This window comes from Tachypleus tridentatus, chromosome 2 (genome assembly GCF_004210375.1).
Source record: "Tachypleus tridentatus isolate NWPU-2018 chromosome 2, ASM421037v1, whole genome shotgun sequence".
Taxonomy (NCBI): Eukaryota; Metazoa; Arthropoda; class Merostomata; order Xiphosura; family Limulidae; genus Tachypleus; species Tachypleus tridentatus.
This window is the reverse complement of record NC_134826.1, coordinates 97421298-97440738: the sequence shown is the minus strand read 5'-3', so window position 1 is coordinate 97440738 and position 19441 is coordinate 97421298. Positions and strand designations below refer to the sequence as shown.

The following is a 19441-nucleotide window of genomic DNA, read 5'->3' as shown; positions in this document are numbered from 1 at the left end:
CTTCGTGCTCAGACTAGTAATGAAACAGACTCAATATTTTCAAAAAAATCTTTAGTAAAATATTTCATTCAAAAATATGATTTTGTTGTGTATGAACGACTTGCAATCTTTACTAAGTCTACCAAATTTTATAAAGATACAAATACTGCATCAAAAGTTATAGTATAAATACTTCATTTGTGTATATTATACCCTGCCCATTGCAAAAGGATTAATTGGTATCTATGTTTCTGCAATGCATGAATAGCTTCAAAGAGAATTTGTTAGTAGTAAAGAAGAACATAGAAAATTTTAAAGGGTGGAAATCTTGACTTTCATGAATCAACTAAAAACAGCCCCACAACTTTTGCAGGAGTTTGCTTAGTAGTTGTGCAGATATTTTGGCAGAGTATACCTAGCTGTTTCTGATGTAAGCTTAGGTGCTTTAATGGCTTCAAAGAGAAACTTGGCCAGGAGCAATGAAAAATCTACTAAAATATCTCCTTCTCTTTCTAAAATAAAAAAAGTCCTATGGTTTGTGCAGGAAAATTTTTAAGTAGGTTTGTCCAGGCTTGAATAAAATATACATAGCTATTTTTTCTTTAGGTTTGTGAAATAAAATATGAAGAACAAATGAATGAATTTTGTCGAACAACTGGAAAATCAACTATTTTGGTATTATCAATATTTAGCAGCTTTAGTCATTGGGATAGGTCTTGAGTGTTGTTTCAAGAACAACCCTGCTTTTTAAAATGTTTTTTGGCTGTATTTTCCATTAGAATTGTTGTTAAATTCCTGGGCAAATTCTATTAAGAACCACGAGCATGATGCTAGTTATTAAAAGCTTGAGCATTTTGGGCATATTGCTAACTTCATATAAAATATTTTTTTTATAATAGACTTACAGTAATTACATTAAACTAGTAAATTTCATGTTTCAATGAAATAACAATTTCCATGTCACAGACATGGCATGAATATAAAACTTGTACCTATGACTCAGTAAAAAAGAGCAAGAGGAATGAGAATTAGATGTTTGGAAAGAAAAAAATTGTCTCTTGTGTTCTGCATTAGTGATATGTTAAGAATGATTCAATTGCAGTTGAAATTAAAGAAAGTGAACAAGTTGGTAAAGATTTCAACTAGATACAGTTTTATACTATTAAACACATAAAAATGTTATCAATATACCAGCCGTGAAAACACATATGTCCTTGAAATTGAAAATGTTGTTTTTCCCATACAGCTTATATGAGATAAATCTACATTTTCTAGTGCATGTATCTGACAATGAAAACTCCAGTAAATGTACACTGGTATACTTGTATCTTTTGATTTTACTATCCATGATAATCATTGGTGTTTCAAAACCATTTTGTTGAAAATAAATGACCAGGAAACTAGGTTAAGTATTTTGATGTGCAACATTTCAATTTAAGCCTTTGACAAAGACATCCTATTACATGTGTAAAATTGATAAGTTTTCTCTTAAAGTTTAATTTACTGAATGAAAATCGCTCATAAAAATATAAAACATTGCTCGATCACATAGAATTCAAGGAGCATGTCCAGCCAGTTAGTTGAAAGAATAGTACACCAATGTTATTGGTATTGAGACAACTCTTTGAAAGATCATGACACTTTGGGCCTTTTAGCCTTATTGTTTGACAGGTTTCAGAAAATGAAACCATCTAAATTAAAAAAACAACAACAACAACAAAAAAAAAAAAAAGCATTAGACCAGTCATCTACCCAGGATTATTCAGTGCTAATTATTACAAATTATGCAGTAGTTCATACAAGAAATGATGTAACATCAAAGATGTTTTACTAGAAACTAACTCCCTTGATAATACACCTTTATAATATTTATAGCACCCCCTTTATTTTTGTTTATATCACCAACCACCATACTGCCTGTACACAACAATTTGCAGTTATAACATGTCCTATTCAAATTTAACTGCTACTATACATTGCATTATGTGTAGGCTTACTATAACTTTGCATGAACTTCACCTTGTGCACACATTTATGTCAAATGTTAGTGATTATCTCTGACATTCAACATCTATATTATCCTGTTTGACTTCAAAGATCATAAAGAATTTACTGACACCACTACTGGTTTTAGTTTCATTTGCAGACCTTTTGATTGTGTTTTATTCACTCCCCCCCCATCAGAGATTGTAAGGTTAACATAAAAAATTTCAGTTAAGATGTTAATAAAGTTTGTATCAGTGTACATTTTATTATTAATAAATTAATTTTTTGTTTGTAACTAATTGATATCAAGGGTATTAAAATTTGTGTGCAATCCACTGATGATGAGGCCATGGAGAATTCTAGAAGACCTAAGTGACAGATGTATAAATAGCTGTAACCAGACAAGTTTAAACAGAGTAAAAGTAAAATCATGTGAAAAAGAAGTTCAGTCAGAGAAAATTGAGATGTAAAATCCACCTCTATAGGAGTAAATAACTTATTGATTGGTATATTAGAGTGATATTAAAAATGTGAAAGAGAGAAGGAGAATAATATGTTTTGTCAAAGTGTTGTAAATTGAACCCACTTGTGTTTACTTTGATGAAAAAGCAGACAATTATTGGAAGTACAGGATACAAGCACTGTACCTTACATGACAGTATAAATGAATTGTATATGAATACTACTGTTATAAAAGTAGAAAAAAATAGTTCAGCTTGTCAAATGAATTCTAAAGAATTGTATTAGCCTAAATAGACTTTTGACAAGAGGAGACTTGTAGTGTTTAAGATACAACTATGATCTCCAAAGTGTAAAGAATTTTGTTTGTATTTTTAACTTGTTTCAATTATATATATATATATATTATTTTAAAAACAAGTGGAGTGCATGCTGTTTGTTCATTGTCAAATTTATCACCAACAAGTCACAGACACCTACTGTATAAGAATCCTTAGCCCAACACACCCATAAACTTACATTACTGTATATGCTACTAAAAAGTAAGTTTCCGACAGTTTGTTCAATCAATGCACGTGATTTTTATTCCTCTTGCTTTACTTTTCATTATGTGATTTATTACAGTCTCGGTCTTGACCCTAAGGTTTTACTCTCAGATACTGAGGTTTTGACTACTAAACTGCATTGCGTATTTATATTTTTCACAAATTCCATAACAATTGTACCAAAAGTCCATATACATTTGCTCTACCATGATTCATTGGGTACTTACTACAACTGCATTTTACACACCAAACTACCAGCTCTTTTCCCAACAATAATACAATTTTCTAATGCAACAACTACGAAAGAACATTAAAAACAATATAATCTTAAAAATTTGTTTTTGTATTTCAAAAGTTCTTTATTATGTTTTATAATTTGCCATAAGAAAGAAATTTAAAATTCAACATACATTTTAACCTTCTTCCAACTAAGCATAAAAGAAAATACCTATTCAACTGTTTAAAACATTTGTTCTAAAATCTTCTAATTATATCTGCTTGCTATATGGCAATGTGAAGAGAAAAACTAGCTACAAACAAATATTACCCAGTCAAAGTCAAATACTGACAAAGTCCAGTTAAAATTAAAATTCATAAATTAACTTTGAAAGGGTAAGAAAAATAGAACTTACCATAACTTTTAATTGCCGGTTTGGGAGGTCTTTGTAAATTTGGTCCCAATCTGCTACACTCCATCCTCGATCATGAAGAACAGTTTCAACTAATAACATGTCTGAAATCGCATCTCCAACAGTCTGATGATGAGAAAAAGTTCTCTTAATGTAACACTAAAGTACTTTATGATATACAAGTTGTACTATAATAGTGTGTTCTAACCAAGTGTGGTAGTTTTCTACTAGAAAAAGTTTAAGTACACTAGTAGAATGTATTACTTTAAAATCTGTTTGATAATAGTGCATTCAATACATTTCTGTATATATTACTTGAATATATTTAAACAGGACAAGTAGATGAAAAAAAAGATATAGTGAACATCATTTACAGTTCTAACATCAGGGACCTGAATTTTTTTTTAGTGTTACACATGACAAATAAACTTACTAGATTACTCTAATAACCATAAGTGATGAAAAAATATAGGGTTTATCTCCACAGTAAGTCTACCATATATTTGTTTTGTCTTTCCTCTCATGATATGTGTATAAGTAACAGTTCCTATACATATACTTAGTGCACAGCCTGATGCACACCAAAACACATGAAAATAAAATGTCTGTGTAAAATCAACAGAATATCTGTCAAAATATGCCTTAAAAAAGACTAGTTCCTGACTTTATCATTTTATTGATTTTTTAAACATATACTGTAACTAAACAAAAGCATGATCATATACTATCCTACAATTTCAATCACTCTAAGTCAGAGGTCTCCAAGTTTCTTCAACTCACAAATGAACTTATATTTGATGAATATAATTACTGTTCTTATATTTTGCTTTGGTTGTTTGAAAAAGTTTTATAATTATTTATTAAATAACTTAAAAAATAAAAGTATTTTTTATGTTTTACTGTACATTGTCCTGCAACCCACCCTGATGCCTCTTTTGATCTTTTATTTACTTACCATATGTTGTCATAGAACTCACTCTGACACTTACTGAGATTAGCAGATTGGGAATCACTTCTTTAAACAATGAGGACTTTGTTTTCTGAGACACAAATTGCATATTACTGCTATAGTAAAGACCCAGTGAAATGCTTGTAATGTGTTACATGACTCCTTTTCAGTTCAATGTTCCAAAATGCAAAATCTTAAAATACTTTATACACTCATGCATTTAAATTTTATAAGATTTCCAGCAAAGAACCAAACCAGTTGTTAAGAAACCTTGGAGTTACATTTCACTTTTACACTGTTCAAAAATAGCATATATGCTTGTCATTAAGCTTTATTTACCTAAAAAAGTACATGTGGTTTGAAGGAACAACTTCAGAATATGTTGTTACTATCTTCATGATGACAGGAATCAGGTTGTCTATTTATAAGTCTGGTTCAGATTGAAATGTAAATACTAACTTTTTAATACTGTGCAAGATATGGGGGATAGTATAATGATTTTATTGACATTAAGTATATGACTTTTGTTAAGCTTGACTACTCAACAGTAATGCTAGAGTAAGAAACATTCCCTATGACAATGCTGATAAATACAACTGTGACCAATAACTTAAAACATACAAGGTCAAATTACAAAATGTATTGTGTGTAAGCAAGCCCTTTACTCATATATGTAAAAGATAAAGCTCAAACAACACTTACTTGGTTAATTAGGTTGATGACATCCATCAGTTTTTGGGCTGCTTTCTTTTGCTCAGGACGACTCAAACTATACAATAAAACATACAAAAATAAAATAACTTTACAAAACGATGTTACTGAAAATAATTTTGGTGTACAGTAGAGACCACAGAACTATTTACTCACAGATAGAACACTGCAGTAACAAGAAACAACTGAAAGAAAATTACATTTAAACAGCTGACTTTTAAGGTCTTTAATTTTTCTTTAACACTTTGTGGTGATAAAAAGTGAAAAAATTAACCCTTTTTTGCAGATTCTATTTCAAAACAATTTATTTTACACACTTCTTACTATTAAATTGCCTTTCTGATTTTTCATTTTTTCAAACATACCAGTAAATGCAATTACAAAGGTGAAAGTGTCCAATAGTCATTTTGACTGAAACAAGTCTATTTGCCAAGGGTTTGTAAGCCTAGGTGGCTCTCACAAGCTTTGGGGTTTTATATATTTTCAGATGCATCTTAAGCCATTTTGTACAACTTTCAGAATCAAATTTGAACTTGACACTGTAGTAAAAAGACTTTCATAAATCACAACTTGTCATGTTACCACATGAACCAACCTGATAATCATACAAGGCTAGTTATGTATATTAAACATTAATACTCAAATCTTTTACATATGTATGGCCAATTAATTTCTTGAAACCTCAGTTGTAGTAAAAACAAATATCACCGAATTACCTAATTATGAACATTTTTAGAGCAGCTTTAGCAATAAAATGCTAAGTGTTTATCTCACATTAAGTAAAAATCATGCTTCATAATCATGCCTGGAATAGGTCACTTTTATGGATTTCCATCTAGAGACAGAGAACTTTCACCCATGCAGGTAGTAAACTACAGATTTAAAACAAACAAACAAAAAAAAACCCATTAAATAACACTAGTCTGAACAAATTTTCAAAGAAGCAATACATAATTCCACATAAATATTAGTGACAATGTTCCTCTTGTGAGGGCATTTAATCAAATATTTTAATTTATTAACATGGCTTCAGACAAAACATTAACTCTTTCTATACAGGGTTGGTCAATGTGACTGACCTTCTAACCATCAGTTTTTCATAATACAACATTTAATATATTTTGTGCAACTTTAGGAAATTTCAAAAGCTTTCAGTAAGCATTACAAGTCTTCTGTAAACAAAAAATAAGATATTTTTGCCAAAAAGTTGTCTGTGAATATATGGAGTGAGTGTTAACTGCTCTGCATGCAAATCAATTTTCATGTTAAGATTAAAAATAATTTTATTAATTTCAATATTTTCAAGTTTCATTTTAGCTATTATATTCTTTGTATCCTAACACTATATGTACTCTGTCAATTTAATCAAACTTATATCCACCATAAAAAATTCTAGAACAAGATTGAATCTTGTAACAGAAAACTAAAAATGTTTATCATAACTAGCTTAAGGTTTGCAAGTCTGTTTCATATCTGTTTCTACTTAATTTTACTGTTTTATTGCTCTTTGAACTCTACTAGTCCCACCATACAAGTTGTAAATCACTTGGCAAACATGGAGCTCATGTTATCATACTGAATGATATAATGCACAAACTGTTCACAAGTATACCTTATAAAGAATTAGTAGTAGTTTTTATTATCAAACCTAACAAGTTTTTGATTTTTACACTTTAGATACTTTTGTAACAATAAAAATGTACATGAAAAACAAAGAATTTAGTGCTCACATTATTTTTCCTATACATAGTTACCTACGTTAAAAATCTTCCTCATGATCTTTATTACAAGCATAATTGTAGATATAATTTTAATTGTAAAAATTATAACATGAAAAATCTGTTTTTGCAAATGAAGAAGTGTCTAAAAAAGAACTGAATTTCTTTAAATTATTTTCTAGAAAGCAAAATTTCCAGTTTTTCTGTTACTCAAGATGGATGACAAGGAAGGCTAACATCCTACTAATTTGTTCTGTTTCACAAGGACTGGATTATCAGTGTGTTCTGCTTGACAAAAAGGACTATATCATCATGATATGTTCTACTTGATAAATAAAACTATCTCCCTCATAAGCTCTACTTGACAAGGAAGACAATTACTTTTATTTCTTCTGCTTGCCAGGAAATACAGTATCATTCTGGTAATTTGTTTTGCTTGATAAAGAAGAATGTATTAACCCAGTAATTTATTCTGTTTGTCAAGGAAGACCATTATCCTGGTTATCTGTCTTGCTTGTTAAGAAAGATTGTATCATCTTGATAATTTGTTCTGCTTGACAATCAAGACTATAACCATGATAATGTGTCCTATTGGTCAAAGACAACAATAATATCCTGATAACTTGTTCTGTTTGTCAAGGAAGATTGTACTATCCTGACAATATGCTCAACTTGACAAGAAAGACTATCATTCTGGTAAATTTTTCTGGTTGTCATGGTGGAAGAAATAATACATATACTTCCACAATACATTTTTTTCAAGAAAATGGAAAATTAACATTAAATAACAAATAGCATTCATTCTTTTCAAAGTAAACAGTTTACTTCCAAGATGAAGTATTTAATTTTTAGAGAATACTTTACATAAATGAATTATTAACTTTGCACTTTCATGGTAATATGTATCATCTAAAATAATATAATGTCACCTAAATAAACCAAACTTTCAATTAACTTCAAAAAAGAACTATTAAACACTTAAACTCCTCAAAATAGAAGCAACAAAAAATCTATTAAATCATAGTCACCATTCTGCTGCCTCTTTTACTTTACTAATAATATTTATGCCAATCAGACAAACTTCAGTAAGAAATTCAAGAATACCAATTCATTGAGCATTTTCTGTTATATGCAGTCTTCTCTTACATCAAAAAGTTATCTCCAGTATAAATAAAGTATTGATAGTCTGATTTAGAATTTTCCAAGAATGACTAAAGTAAAAGAGATTTCAATTTTTGTTCAGGACATTATTTATACATTTAATTATATAATTCATTCAATGTTGGTAGTTTGAGACAAATATGAGAAAGGATTTAATAACAATGCCAAATTATAAGAATACTTACTTTTTACAATGTTTCGAGCAACCTCTGTTAATCAGGGCTTATATTATAAATATAAATCTATAACATTCTGTGTACCTTAATTCCTAGGCTGTTTATGTAGTTGAGAAAAGATTCTATTTTATGGTTTGGTTAAATTATGGATTCTTTCAGTAAACACTGTGCATTTCAACTTGAAAATGCAAGCTTAATTTCATTATTATCTGTTAATATTATAAATATAAATATATAATTTCACTGACTTTTTGTTTGTGTGAGTTGCACTGTTTGTTTATGAAATAATGACAAAAAATATGAAAATGAGACAATGTATCTTGACTTAAGTCGATGTGGAAATGAGACATTGTATCATGACTTAGTCATTGTGAAAATGAAACAATATATCATGATTTAAGTAAGAAAATATTTTGTAAACATTTTTTTTTCTTTTAGATAATATATATTTTTCAAGTTCAGCCAGAGGATGAACTTTCCAGCACCGTTACATCAGTTGTGGTATGCTGACACAAGTTGCTCAGTTTTGAAAGTAGACCAATAAACTCAAAACAATTATCATCATACCTTTTAACTACTGTCTCCAACTTTTCAATGGTTTTATCACTGAATACTACCTGCAGAAAAATATAAACAGGGTTAAACAGTATGTTCCCACAAAATAATACATTTACAATAAAATACACTAAAAATTGTATAATTATAAGAAAAAAATTGCAAAAATGGATTATTAAAAGCAAATATTTGATGATACAAAGTTAAATATGGCTATCTGCAAAACTCACAAAAGAAAAAAACAATATTAGTTTATGCTATGAATTTTTTTGTTGATGAACTCCTCCCACAATTTTTGAGCTAGCAGGATCAAACTTGGAAGGTGGACTTGAAAAGCATGATCCTTATCTATATGTCACAGCCTCTATGGGTGGGTGAAAAATTACTAGGTCACCTAGGCATGACAGAGATCCAACAGCAGATTTGCTGAACTCAAACCTGTCATCAGCTTTTGTATTCCATGGCCCTTTTTACATAACTGAGGCACCATTTTTGAAACTATCTTCACACATTCACTCACAAGCTACACCAAATTTAGTACTTGCACTCAGTTACCACAAACTGTTGTCCCAATATATTTTGAAAATGAAAAACACACATTATATAAAATGAAGTCACAGTTGAAATAAAATTAAAACATAGTGTTAATTAAAAATGATAGTACAAAAGAAAACAAGTCCCGAAGAACACATATCTATGACTTACTGTCCCATGTCCATTAGCTTCAAAGTAAACTCCTATATCAGCCTGCTGAGCCCGATGATGAAGATGTTTAACACCAGTTGGAACACAAACTACAGGAACTTTCTGCATTATATAAATGAAAGATGAGGATTAGATTTGTTTGAAAGATTAAAATTATTTGTTCAACATTTTAATGAGATTTAGTACCTAGTAGATAAAAAAAAAGTTAAGTATGAAATGAAAATAATAATGAATTATAAGTCCAGAAGTACAGCTTTTGAGTGGATTACTTATCATTATTCCTTGTTTAACTTTATTACAACTTTTTGATCAATAGTGTGTTCATCATCAGGTGAAATAGCATGCAAGCATTTTGCTCCAATTTACACAACAAATTGGATGACAGTTATATTTAGATTTAAATTAGGTTTTAGTTCACAAATAATTGATGCTTCTTTTATTAATGTTGTTCTCATTGCATAATATTGTAAAGTTACTAAGTTAATTATATCATGTTCATAAAAGTGTGATGGGTCATTATGTTCTTTGACGCTTATGTTTGTGTTGCATCCTATTTCACCCATACAAGTGCTGTCACATCGACTGCTTTACTAATAGATGGTTCCAGCATAGTTATTGTTAGAATAAATCTTCCTCAGATGACTTTTGATTTCAGTACTTAGTTTTTGAATAAAAATAACTTCACTGTTTATACTGTATTTTAAATATATATATACATACTTTGAATAGTTTATAACGGTTTTGATTAAATATCCAAGATATGATGTTGTATCATTTCTTTAAATTTAATACGAATGTAAATCGAAATAAATAGGTGTAAATACTAAAACTATATAAAGAAAGTGATTGTTTTGTTTCAAACATGGTCAATGTCCATAATTTGTTAGGAGGGACTGAGGTGTGTACACTAAAAACTTTGCTTCAAGAACTAATTTTTTCTTAATTAGGCTTTCTGACTAATCTATAAATTATAGTAGTTTGGGGGCAATCTGTTCTAATGTGTGATATATTATTAAAAATGTTTATTTAAAATCTACATGAATTATTTGTAGACAAATAACACAGAAAAAATAAACTTACTAAATTATACACAAGTGCAATATGTCTTAAGGCTGAAGTGTTAAATTCCTTGTTTATTTAAGTTTGTTTTCTGTTTATTGTTAAATATTTTTAATAAAAGTAACCCAAATATATAAAAAAATAACAATTTGATTGGTCAAATAAGAAAACTTAAATGAAAAAAAAAATCCTCCACAAAGGCTACCATGTGGGTTGTCACATGATGTAATTTGATAGTTTGTTTACCCTAAGCTCTTCTCACTCTCAACAAATAACTTAATACTTTTTCACAAAGAATCTATTCAAGGAACAATAAAAAACTAAATGAAAGCAGCAGGGAAAAGTTAAAGGCATAAAATTGTTAGAATAAATTATTATAATTGCCTGTTATAACTTACAGTCATGCTAAAAAAAAAAGAAGTTATTTTTCATATTTTTCAATCAAATGAATTTATTCTAATATAAGGTTATAGAAAATAAAATTATACCAAAAAACTTTTGATATTAATTTGGAGGTCACGCAAGTGAAATATGAAAAATGCAAGATGAAAAATTATTTTTATTCTTAACATGAAAAATTTTCACACAAACTGATGCAATAAAGGATTTATAAATTTAAAGACAAATCTCTGGTAGAAATACTTTATTAAAAAACTAGTTGAGAAAACTCAATGAGAAAGTAAAACTCATAAAAAAAAAGATGGATAATGTTTTCTTTTCTTCTTTCTTTTGTAATTTAATCTCTAGTGAACTTATTTGATGCTAATTGTACACAATGCTTTATAAAAGGTAATAATTGACTCATTTAACTGATTAAGTACTTAGATCTTCAACTACAAAGCCAAAAATTTATAAAAAGTGGAAATGTTCCCTACTTTTAAGGTATTTTTATCTTAAACTAATCTATGTACTTTATCAGACAATTTACAGTTATCATATAAAAACATTAGAGTAACTGAGCCATTCAACTCTGGGTGATGCAAGTCAAAAGCTTATAAAAATGTACTTTATTTTAGAGGGTTTTTTTTTTATTCTCCTTCTCAAGCAAACTCCCTAAAACAAAATAGCCAATGGACAGTTCTCAGTTACCATAATAAAATGGTATGGTTATGAAAACAGCAAACACAATGTAATGAATGCTCAACACATATAATGTACTATCTTTAGAGTAAGATTTTAATTTTTGTTTTTTTATGTTCAACAGGTTTGTAATGTGTACTAAAAATTTCCAACTTTTGTGTATGTGTATATATATAAAACTATAATTTTTTAAAGCAAAAAAAACACATTAAAATTATTAAAAACATAAAAGATATGTTTAGTTTCTGTATTTATAAATATTATATAGTTTTTCAATAAACAGGTTTTAAAGAAATGATATGAGTTCCAATGGGTGCTAACTGTTCAATTTGTGTAGTGAATTTATATTTGTACTATTAAGAAAATATATTTATTGAAAACTATGCAAATCCAGATATTTTTACTTTAACTTACATATATACAGATGATCTAATTAGCATAAACAGAAATTGAAAATTCTCCAATTTCTAATACAAATTATTTAGATTTAGAAATTAAAATAATTGATAAGGATATCAATATAAATATTTTTGACAAAAGATTTTGACTTTCCAATTTATGGCTTACCCTCCTTAAATAGTTATGTGCCATACCCATCTACTATAAACATTATAAGTTAGCAGTTATTCAGATATTGTAAAATTTGTAATAAAATACAATATTTTATTAATAATGTTAAAATACTGATACAAAAATTAATAGTTAATTGATTTAATAAATAAATTTTAGATAAAATTATTAAACTATTCTGTAATAAATACAAAAATGTACTGAATAAAGACAAAGAAATTGAAAAAATCAGAGAAATTTTACTAAAAGTTACTAATAATTATTTTTAGTTAAAAATAAAGAAATTTAAGGACTTGGCACTACTTTATGCAGATGTACACTTTGAGCAGTATATAAAAGCATGACAGTCACAGTAAACTTAGTTAATTAGTGCCTCTGCCATACTGAGGACACAAATGCTAACTTCAAGAGGTAAGTTTTATCTTACTTACCCCCAAATGGTAGTACCTTATTTCCTTATTTTTTATTTTTATATTTTTGTCTTTATCTTTTTCTAATTTTAACTTAAGAGAGTAGTCACCTTCCCATAACTGTATGCAGGCAGTAGAGGGTGATATAGATGTGGGATGTTATGGGCTTGAGCACTCACGTCTCAGTCTCCTAATTTCTAGTTTAATATATATGTAAAAACGGCTCGTTTGGGTTGAGAAAATATTTTACGTAGAGGAGCAAACAATGTTTCAACTTTCTTCTGCCATCGTTGTTTGCTCCTCTACGTAAAATATTTTCTCAACCCAAACAAGCCATTTTTACATATATATTTCTCTACAAGTGGGTTTTCTTGACATCACTAATTTCTAGTTTAACTGCATCTATTTTTTTATGTGAGACTAGCAAATTGGAGGTTAAGATTAATAGATGGTGTACCCCCACCACAATGTGGGCCCTACTTCTTCAGTCACCCCCAAAACTTAGGATACATCTTATAATCCCACATTGTAGCTTGTACCCTAGGATCTCTTTTTTCAAAATACAGTGTATTCTGTTTATTTTTTTAATTTTAATGTTTTGTTTTGGCTTTTAAAAAATTATAGTTAGAATATAATTAATTAGAGATTTGGATGTGCTGTTTCTAACACAGTCATTCTTTGCGATTTTGTTTACTTATTTAATTTCACTATAGTTTACTATATGTATATAGTAAACTTAGAATTATAGTAAAAAGTTATTGTAAATATGGTTTTGATCAACTGGACTGACACCTTGCATAGTGTTATTAAGAATGCAGAAAATGGTGTGGACAATGTTTTGCACAACAGCATAGGACTGAGACTGTTGTTTGGATTATGCATGTTGTTTCTGTCACTACCTAGACCATCTGTTTCTTAAAATGGCAACACAGCAGATGGGTGTGATAAAAGATTTTAGTGTCTAAAATCCAGCTTTACTGGATAATGAAAAAATTAATATAAATGTACGATGTTTCCACAAGTGTTTTTGTCATCCTAAAAGAGGGTTCCTCATTATCAAGGTGGATGCAATGTTTACTTTTATGTACAAAATAATACCTATAACTAACAGGGTTACTATTCTTTACTACAAGGGAAAATGCTACTATGTATAGAAGCTAGTAAAAACCATCGAGCTAAATGACACAATCCCTCTTATGTAGTCCCCATTCAAATAATATAATGTCTGCATAATACTGTAAGATAATCCACTGATGAAAACATTACTTTATTATCTGATCAGATATGATGTATGTTACATCACTAATTTCCAGAGAATATATAAAACATTATGAAGCTGATAGTTTATTTTTAATATCTATTTATAATTCTACAGCATACAAGAAGAAACTCTAGCAAGACTATTTTAACAACTTTAAATCAGTCTTTATCAGCTTCACCCCTCCAAAAGAAACAAAAAACTTGTCAACACCATATATGCAAAAACAGCTAATTTGGGTTGAGAAAATATTTTACATAGAAGAGTGAACAACGTTTCGACCTTCTTCGGTCATTGTCAGGTTCACAAAGAAAGAAAGAGGTAACTGACCGGAAGCTGACCAAATGTTTGGAAGGGGTTGTGTAACTGAGTGTTGGAATGTAGAGGGCAGTGTTAGATGTTTGAATATATAATTTTATTTTATTATATTAATATAGGTATAAAGGCATTTCTTTATATTGGTTTATTTTGGGTTCTTCTATGTAAAATATTTTCTCAACCCAAACAAGCCGTTTTTGCATATATATTTCTCTACAAGTGGGTTTTCTCGACATCACTGATTGTCAACACCATGCTTCTCACACATTTTTCAATCAGAACATCAATACAAAATTTTATTCATTTAAGCTACATTTCCATGTCATGTCTTTTAAATTAAACAAAACCAAATAAATATATGTTAGTAAATAAAAGTCAATGGTTACAGGTTATCATTGCCTTTGAATTGTTTAAGAATAGTTTCTCTATCTTTTCAGAACAGTGAAGAGTTTTCCAATTTTTCTAGATGGGTAGGAATTCTGATTAACTGTTGTAAGTTTTATTTTACTAGCAACAATCATCAAGCTACTTTTAACTAATTTATTATAACACTTTTAATGTTGCAAAATGAAGACAGATTAAAATGCATCCATGTTTCCACATACTCATTATTAAAAGGTTACTTACTAAAATTTCAGAGATAAAATAGGTTGAACTTCCATTGGCATAAGCTGTTTGAACAATGCACAGATTCAGATCAATGCCAGCAGCTGACAATAAGTCTTTCAAGTACGCTGTTACCTATTTAAAATCCAAAGTATAACTTTTTGTTTTCATAGCTCTCATCCATTATTCCTTTTCTGATCACATAATAATCCTAATATTCAAGACAACTGGTTTAAAGAATTTTTGTTTGACATCCAAAAAAAATCAAATTAATCTACAAGTCACACAAACTGATAATGCATCTGGATTTTAATATTAATAAAATACAGAAAACTGTCTTATCATACAAACACTAATTTAAAATGCAATTTTCAAAATTTAAGAAACACAACTGACCTAGCTTAACTGTCTTGATAAATTACACTTGCTTATAATCTACAAGTAAATACGACTAAGTAAACATTATTTAAAATAACAAATTCTGAAAAAAAAAGAAAGGTTTAATACAATTTCAATGAACAGTGAAACCTTAAAATGAAACACAGTTAGCACTGACTGATGTCTGAAATGTTCTATTCCTTCAAACTCTTTACTGCACACAACGACAAGTTAGTTGGATAACTCACTGTAAATAGTTCCAATATCTTCTTTAAAAGTACCATGTAAACATAAATAGTACAGAGAACAAACCACTGTGGCTATTTTGTCTCCATCCAAAAGATGAAATTTCTGGTTCTCATCCACATAGAAATACACAACTCTATCAGCATCCCCATCAAAAGACACACACCTGACATCAGGTTCTACAGGAATGCCTGTAAACTCAAACATACAGATGTATCTCAGACATGTACATAACACCAACTTCAACAACATATCTTCAAAATCAAGAGCTGATCTATCACCAGTATCCACTGGAACATCAAGATTAGGGCATGCAGCCAACATAAACTTTCATACAAACACCTTCAAATTAAAAGAGTGTAAAATATGCAGCTCACACCACCATCCACAAAAAAGCTTTAAATTAAAAAATGTAAATGTGTAAAATTCACTGCACTATCTTCCATAAAAACACCTTCAAATTAAAACAAAACAGATATAACAAAAACCACTTCCTACAGAAACAACGAAAAAATAAATAAATTCTAATTTCTTTAAGTTTGTCAATACGTTCTAGAACAGTGGTTCTTAACCTTGTTGGAGGTACTGAACCCCGGAAGTTTCGTACTTGCATTCACTGAACCCTTCGTAATTGGAAAAATAAAATATGATTGTTTCAAATTCAAAACATAAGTCGATATTTTATTAGTGTACAAAATGGACCATGCATAAGTTGTGCACAATATCACTGTGTTCAAAGAACAAAACCAACAAAACATGAATTTCACACAAAAAAATAACTCAATGAATATTACTGCAAATCAATGCGACTTTTGCTGTTGCCTTTCAGAGACAAGTTCAGAAATGCGTGGCTTCACCTTGGCAAGTACCACTCTCATATCATTTTCGCAACAAAGTCTGTTCCTTTTCTTCGTTTTTATGTCTACCATCCTCGAAAAGATATGTTGTAACAAACGGTATGAGTATCTCAACGGCTTTCTTAGCAATAAGAGGGTACGCTACGATTTGGTGAAACCAAAACGTTGAGAGCGTTGTTGTTCAGAAAAGTTGCTGTTGAACCTGGCTTTGCTGAAGTTCAATGATTTCATCGAGGTATTCATCACTGACATCTGTCGCAACACTAAACGTGAACAGCTGTCTCAGATGAGCTCGCAAAGTCTCTCGATGGATACTTCCCCATCAGAGAGTCATATCCAGCATGGGTGAGTGCATGGCTATTGCTTGCTTCAGTTCCCCAGGTACAGAAATGTCTCAGATTTCAGACACATCTTTGATCTTACTTACACAGTTGTCCAGCAGGGGAAAGTTTGCAAAGTTATCATTCTCTGTTTTTGTTTCCATAATGGTAGCTTTTTTTGAAAAGCCTTCAGGTTTTCTTCCGCTTTGATAATGTTGACTCCACCGCCCTGCATCTGTTGATTGAGATGATTGAGAGCATTGGCCATGTACGCCAAAAAGAGAGTGAACTCAGATTTTTTGAAGCAATCTGCATGACAATGTTGGTGCTCTTGCAAAAACAGGGCTAATTCCATACGCATGGCAAAAACACGATTCAGCACCTTTCCCCAGGATAACCACCGAACATTAGAATGGTACAGAAGTACCTCAAATTCAGAGCCCATTTCATTACACAGCTCTTTGAAGATGCAGTGCTTCAAGGCACTATTTCGCACAAAGTTCACACATTCCACTACAATTTTTAATGCTTCTGCCAGTTTTAAAAGCAAGGTTTTTGTTGCCAACGCATGCTTGTGCAGAACGCTGTGTTACAATGATGTGTGGTGCATTGGCTTTCACCAGCACACCAAACCCAGAATTTCGTCCCATCATAACTGGAGCTCCATCCGAACAAACTGTAGAAACCATATTCCACAAAAGATCGTTGTCTCAGAAGAAGTTATCCACAAGTTTCTTCACATTGGCTGCCTTAGTTGTTGTTGTAAGAGGCTTACAAAATAAAAAAATCTTCTTTTATCTCGTTCTTCACATAGTGCATGAATAAAGTAAGCTGGCTTAGATTGGAAATGTCGGTGGTCTCGTCGAGTGGAAGGCTGAATTTTGCTGGGCTTGAAATCAGATCTGCAACTACTTGAGCCAAGATGTCATCACTCATGCCATCTATTCTGCTGCTTATGGTGTCATTTGAAAGAGGAATTTGGGATAACTTATTTTTAGCAGCTTTTCCCAGCATGATATGCCTCATCTTCAACATAGCTGGTTTTATGAGTGCTTCACCAATGGTGTGTGGCTTGCCCTGCTTTGCGATCAAGTATGCAACTTCGTACGATCCTGTGAGGATAGGTTTGTTGATGGGTACAAAGCCAAGAACAGGCAAAGTAGCCTTTTCATCAAACCTGGCTCTCTTTACCTTGAATTCAGCAAGCATTGTGTTCTTGTATTTCCCTTCTTGGAGATGCAGCTTTAGGGAGTGTTCTCTTAGTTTTGCCGATGCTAGACTAGAATTGCTCAATTTGGCATTGCAAATTGTGCATTGAGGACGCTGACTCCCATCATGTTCTGTTATACATGTGAATCCATATTGTATGTATTTGTCCGACCACTTTCTGTTTTTGCTCAACATATAGTTAGTATGAAGGGACTGAAAGATTAGGAAAAAATCACAAATGACGCACAATTACTACAGTCACAAGTCGACTGCTAAGCACACGAAGTTCCCTGCAGCACAGATATTAAGGCCAATTGGCCAAACACACTGTGTGTGTCTTGACCTCCACCGAAGCCCTGAGACTGACTCACCAAACCCCTGGGGTTTGATTTAACCCAGGTTAAAAACCACTGTTCCAGAATATCTTTCATTTTCATAAGGAATGTAAATTTTGGTAATATTGTAAAAACTTCCAAGTTTTAAGCATTCTTACAGAAAACACTTTCAAGCTTACATCTTAGTAACATATTTATTATTAATAAGCAAGACTCTTTTCTAGGTACCATATTAACTTACTCTGGCATATCTTATTTTCCAGTAATACTGAATATCACCTAGAACATACCTTAATTTCTTTACATATCATTTATATTAACTTAAGTATTAACTGTGGCATAGCCTAATTCTTTTATAAATGATATATTTTACTCCATATACCACCTGTGAAGTATCGTAATCCTTTACCACCAACCTTTTATATATAATTTTTAATAAACCACTATGTATACTTATAAACTTTTATGTTTATAAACATAACTGCTGGCAACATTGTGCCATAAGGGTGATATAGATGTGGGACATTGTAGGCTTGAGCACCCACATCTTGTTCTCCTAATTTCTAAATTTTTAATCTTCTTATGTGAGACTAATTAATTGGAGGTTAAGACTGATAGATGGCGTATCCCCACTGCAATGTGGGCCCTACTTTTTCAGTCACCTCTGAAACCTAGGATACATTTTATAATCCCACTTTGTAGCTTGTACCCTAGGATCCTTTTAAAAATATGCAGCATATTTTGTTTAATTTTATTGTGTTTTGTTTATGGCTTAAAAATTTATGATTATAATATAATTAATCAGAGGTTGGGATTTGCTGTTTTGAATACAGTCCTTCTTTATGATTTTGTTTACTTATTTGGCTTCATTTGGATGTAATTATTTAATTTCATTAATATATATACACCCTGATATACTGCAACTATTATAACTCTGAAGATTCTTACCTACAGCCTGCCTCATGCTATGATATACTACAATTATTACAACTATAAAGTTCTTTAAGTACAACCTTCCTATAATGTGATATATTGCAACTATTACAACAATCATACAGTAGCTAAATACAGCCTGTGTGTGAGTGTGTTTTCTTATTGCAAAACCACATCGGGTTACCTGCTGAGTCCGCCAAGGGAAAAAAAAACAGCCTAGCTGCCTAATACCCATACTATAGCACACTATAACAATTATGTGCATTATATGAATTGTAATCAGCTAGTT

General features: G+C 30.5%; 1 protein-coding gene across 6 annotated transcripts in view; it reads right to left on the bottom strand.

The window, feature by feature from the left end:
* Window positions 1–19441, bottom strand: part of nst (phosphoglucomutase 3-like protein nst) — a 68392-nt gene that overhangs the window by 10340 nt on the left and 38611 nt on the right. For all 6 annotated transcript variants that reach the window (XM_076489716.1, XM_076489719.1, XM_076489717.1 and 3 more), the window contains 6 exons: window positions 15565–15689; window positions 14896–15009; window positions 9574–9675; window positions 8881–8930; window positions 5250–5316; window positions 3602–3724 (listed from right to left, as the gene is read on the bottom strand). In XM_076489716.1, the coding sequence (XP_076345831.1) occupies window positions 3602–3724; window positions 5250–5316; window positions 8881–8930; window positions 9574–9675; window positions 14896–15009; window positions 15565–15689 (581 nt within the window). The remainder of the gene's footprint in view (window positions 1–3601; window positions 3725–5249; window positions 5317–8880; window positions 8931–9573; window positions 9676–14895; window positions 15010–15564; window positions 15690–19441) is intronic.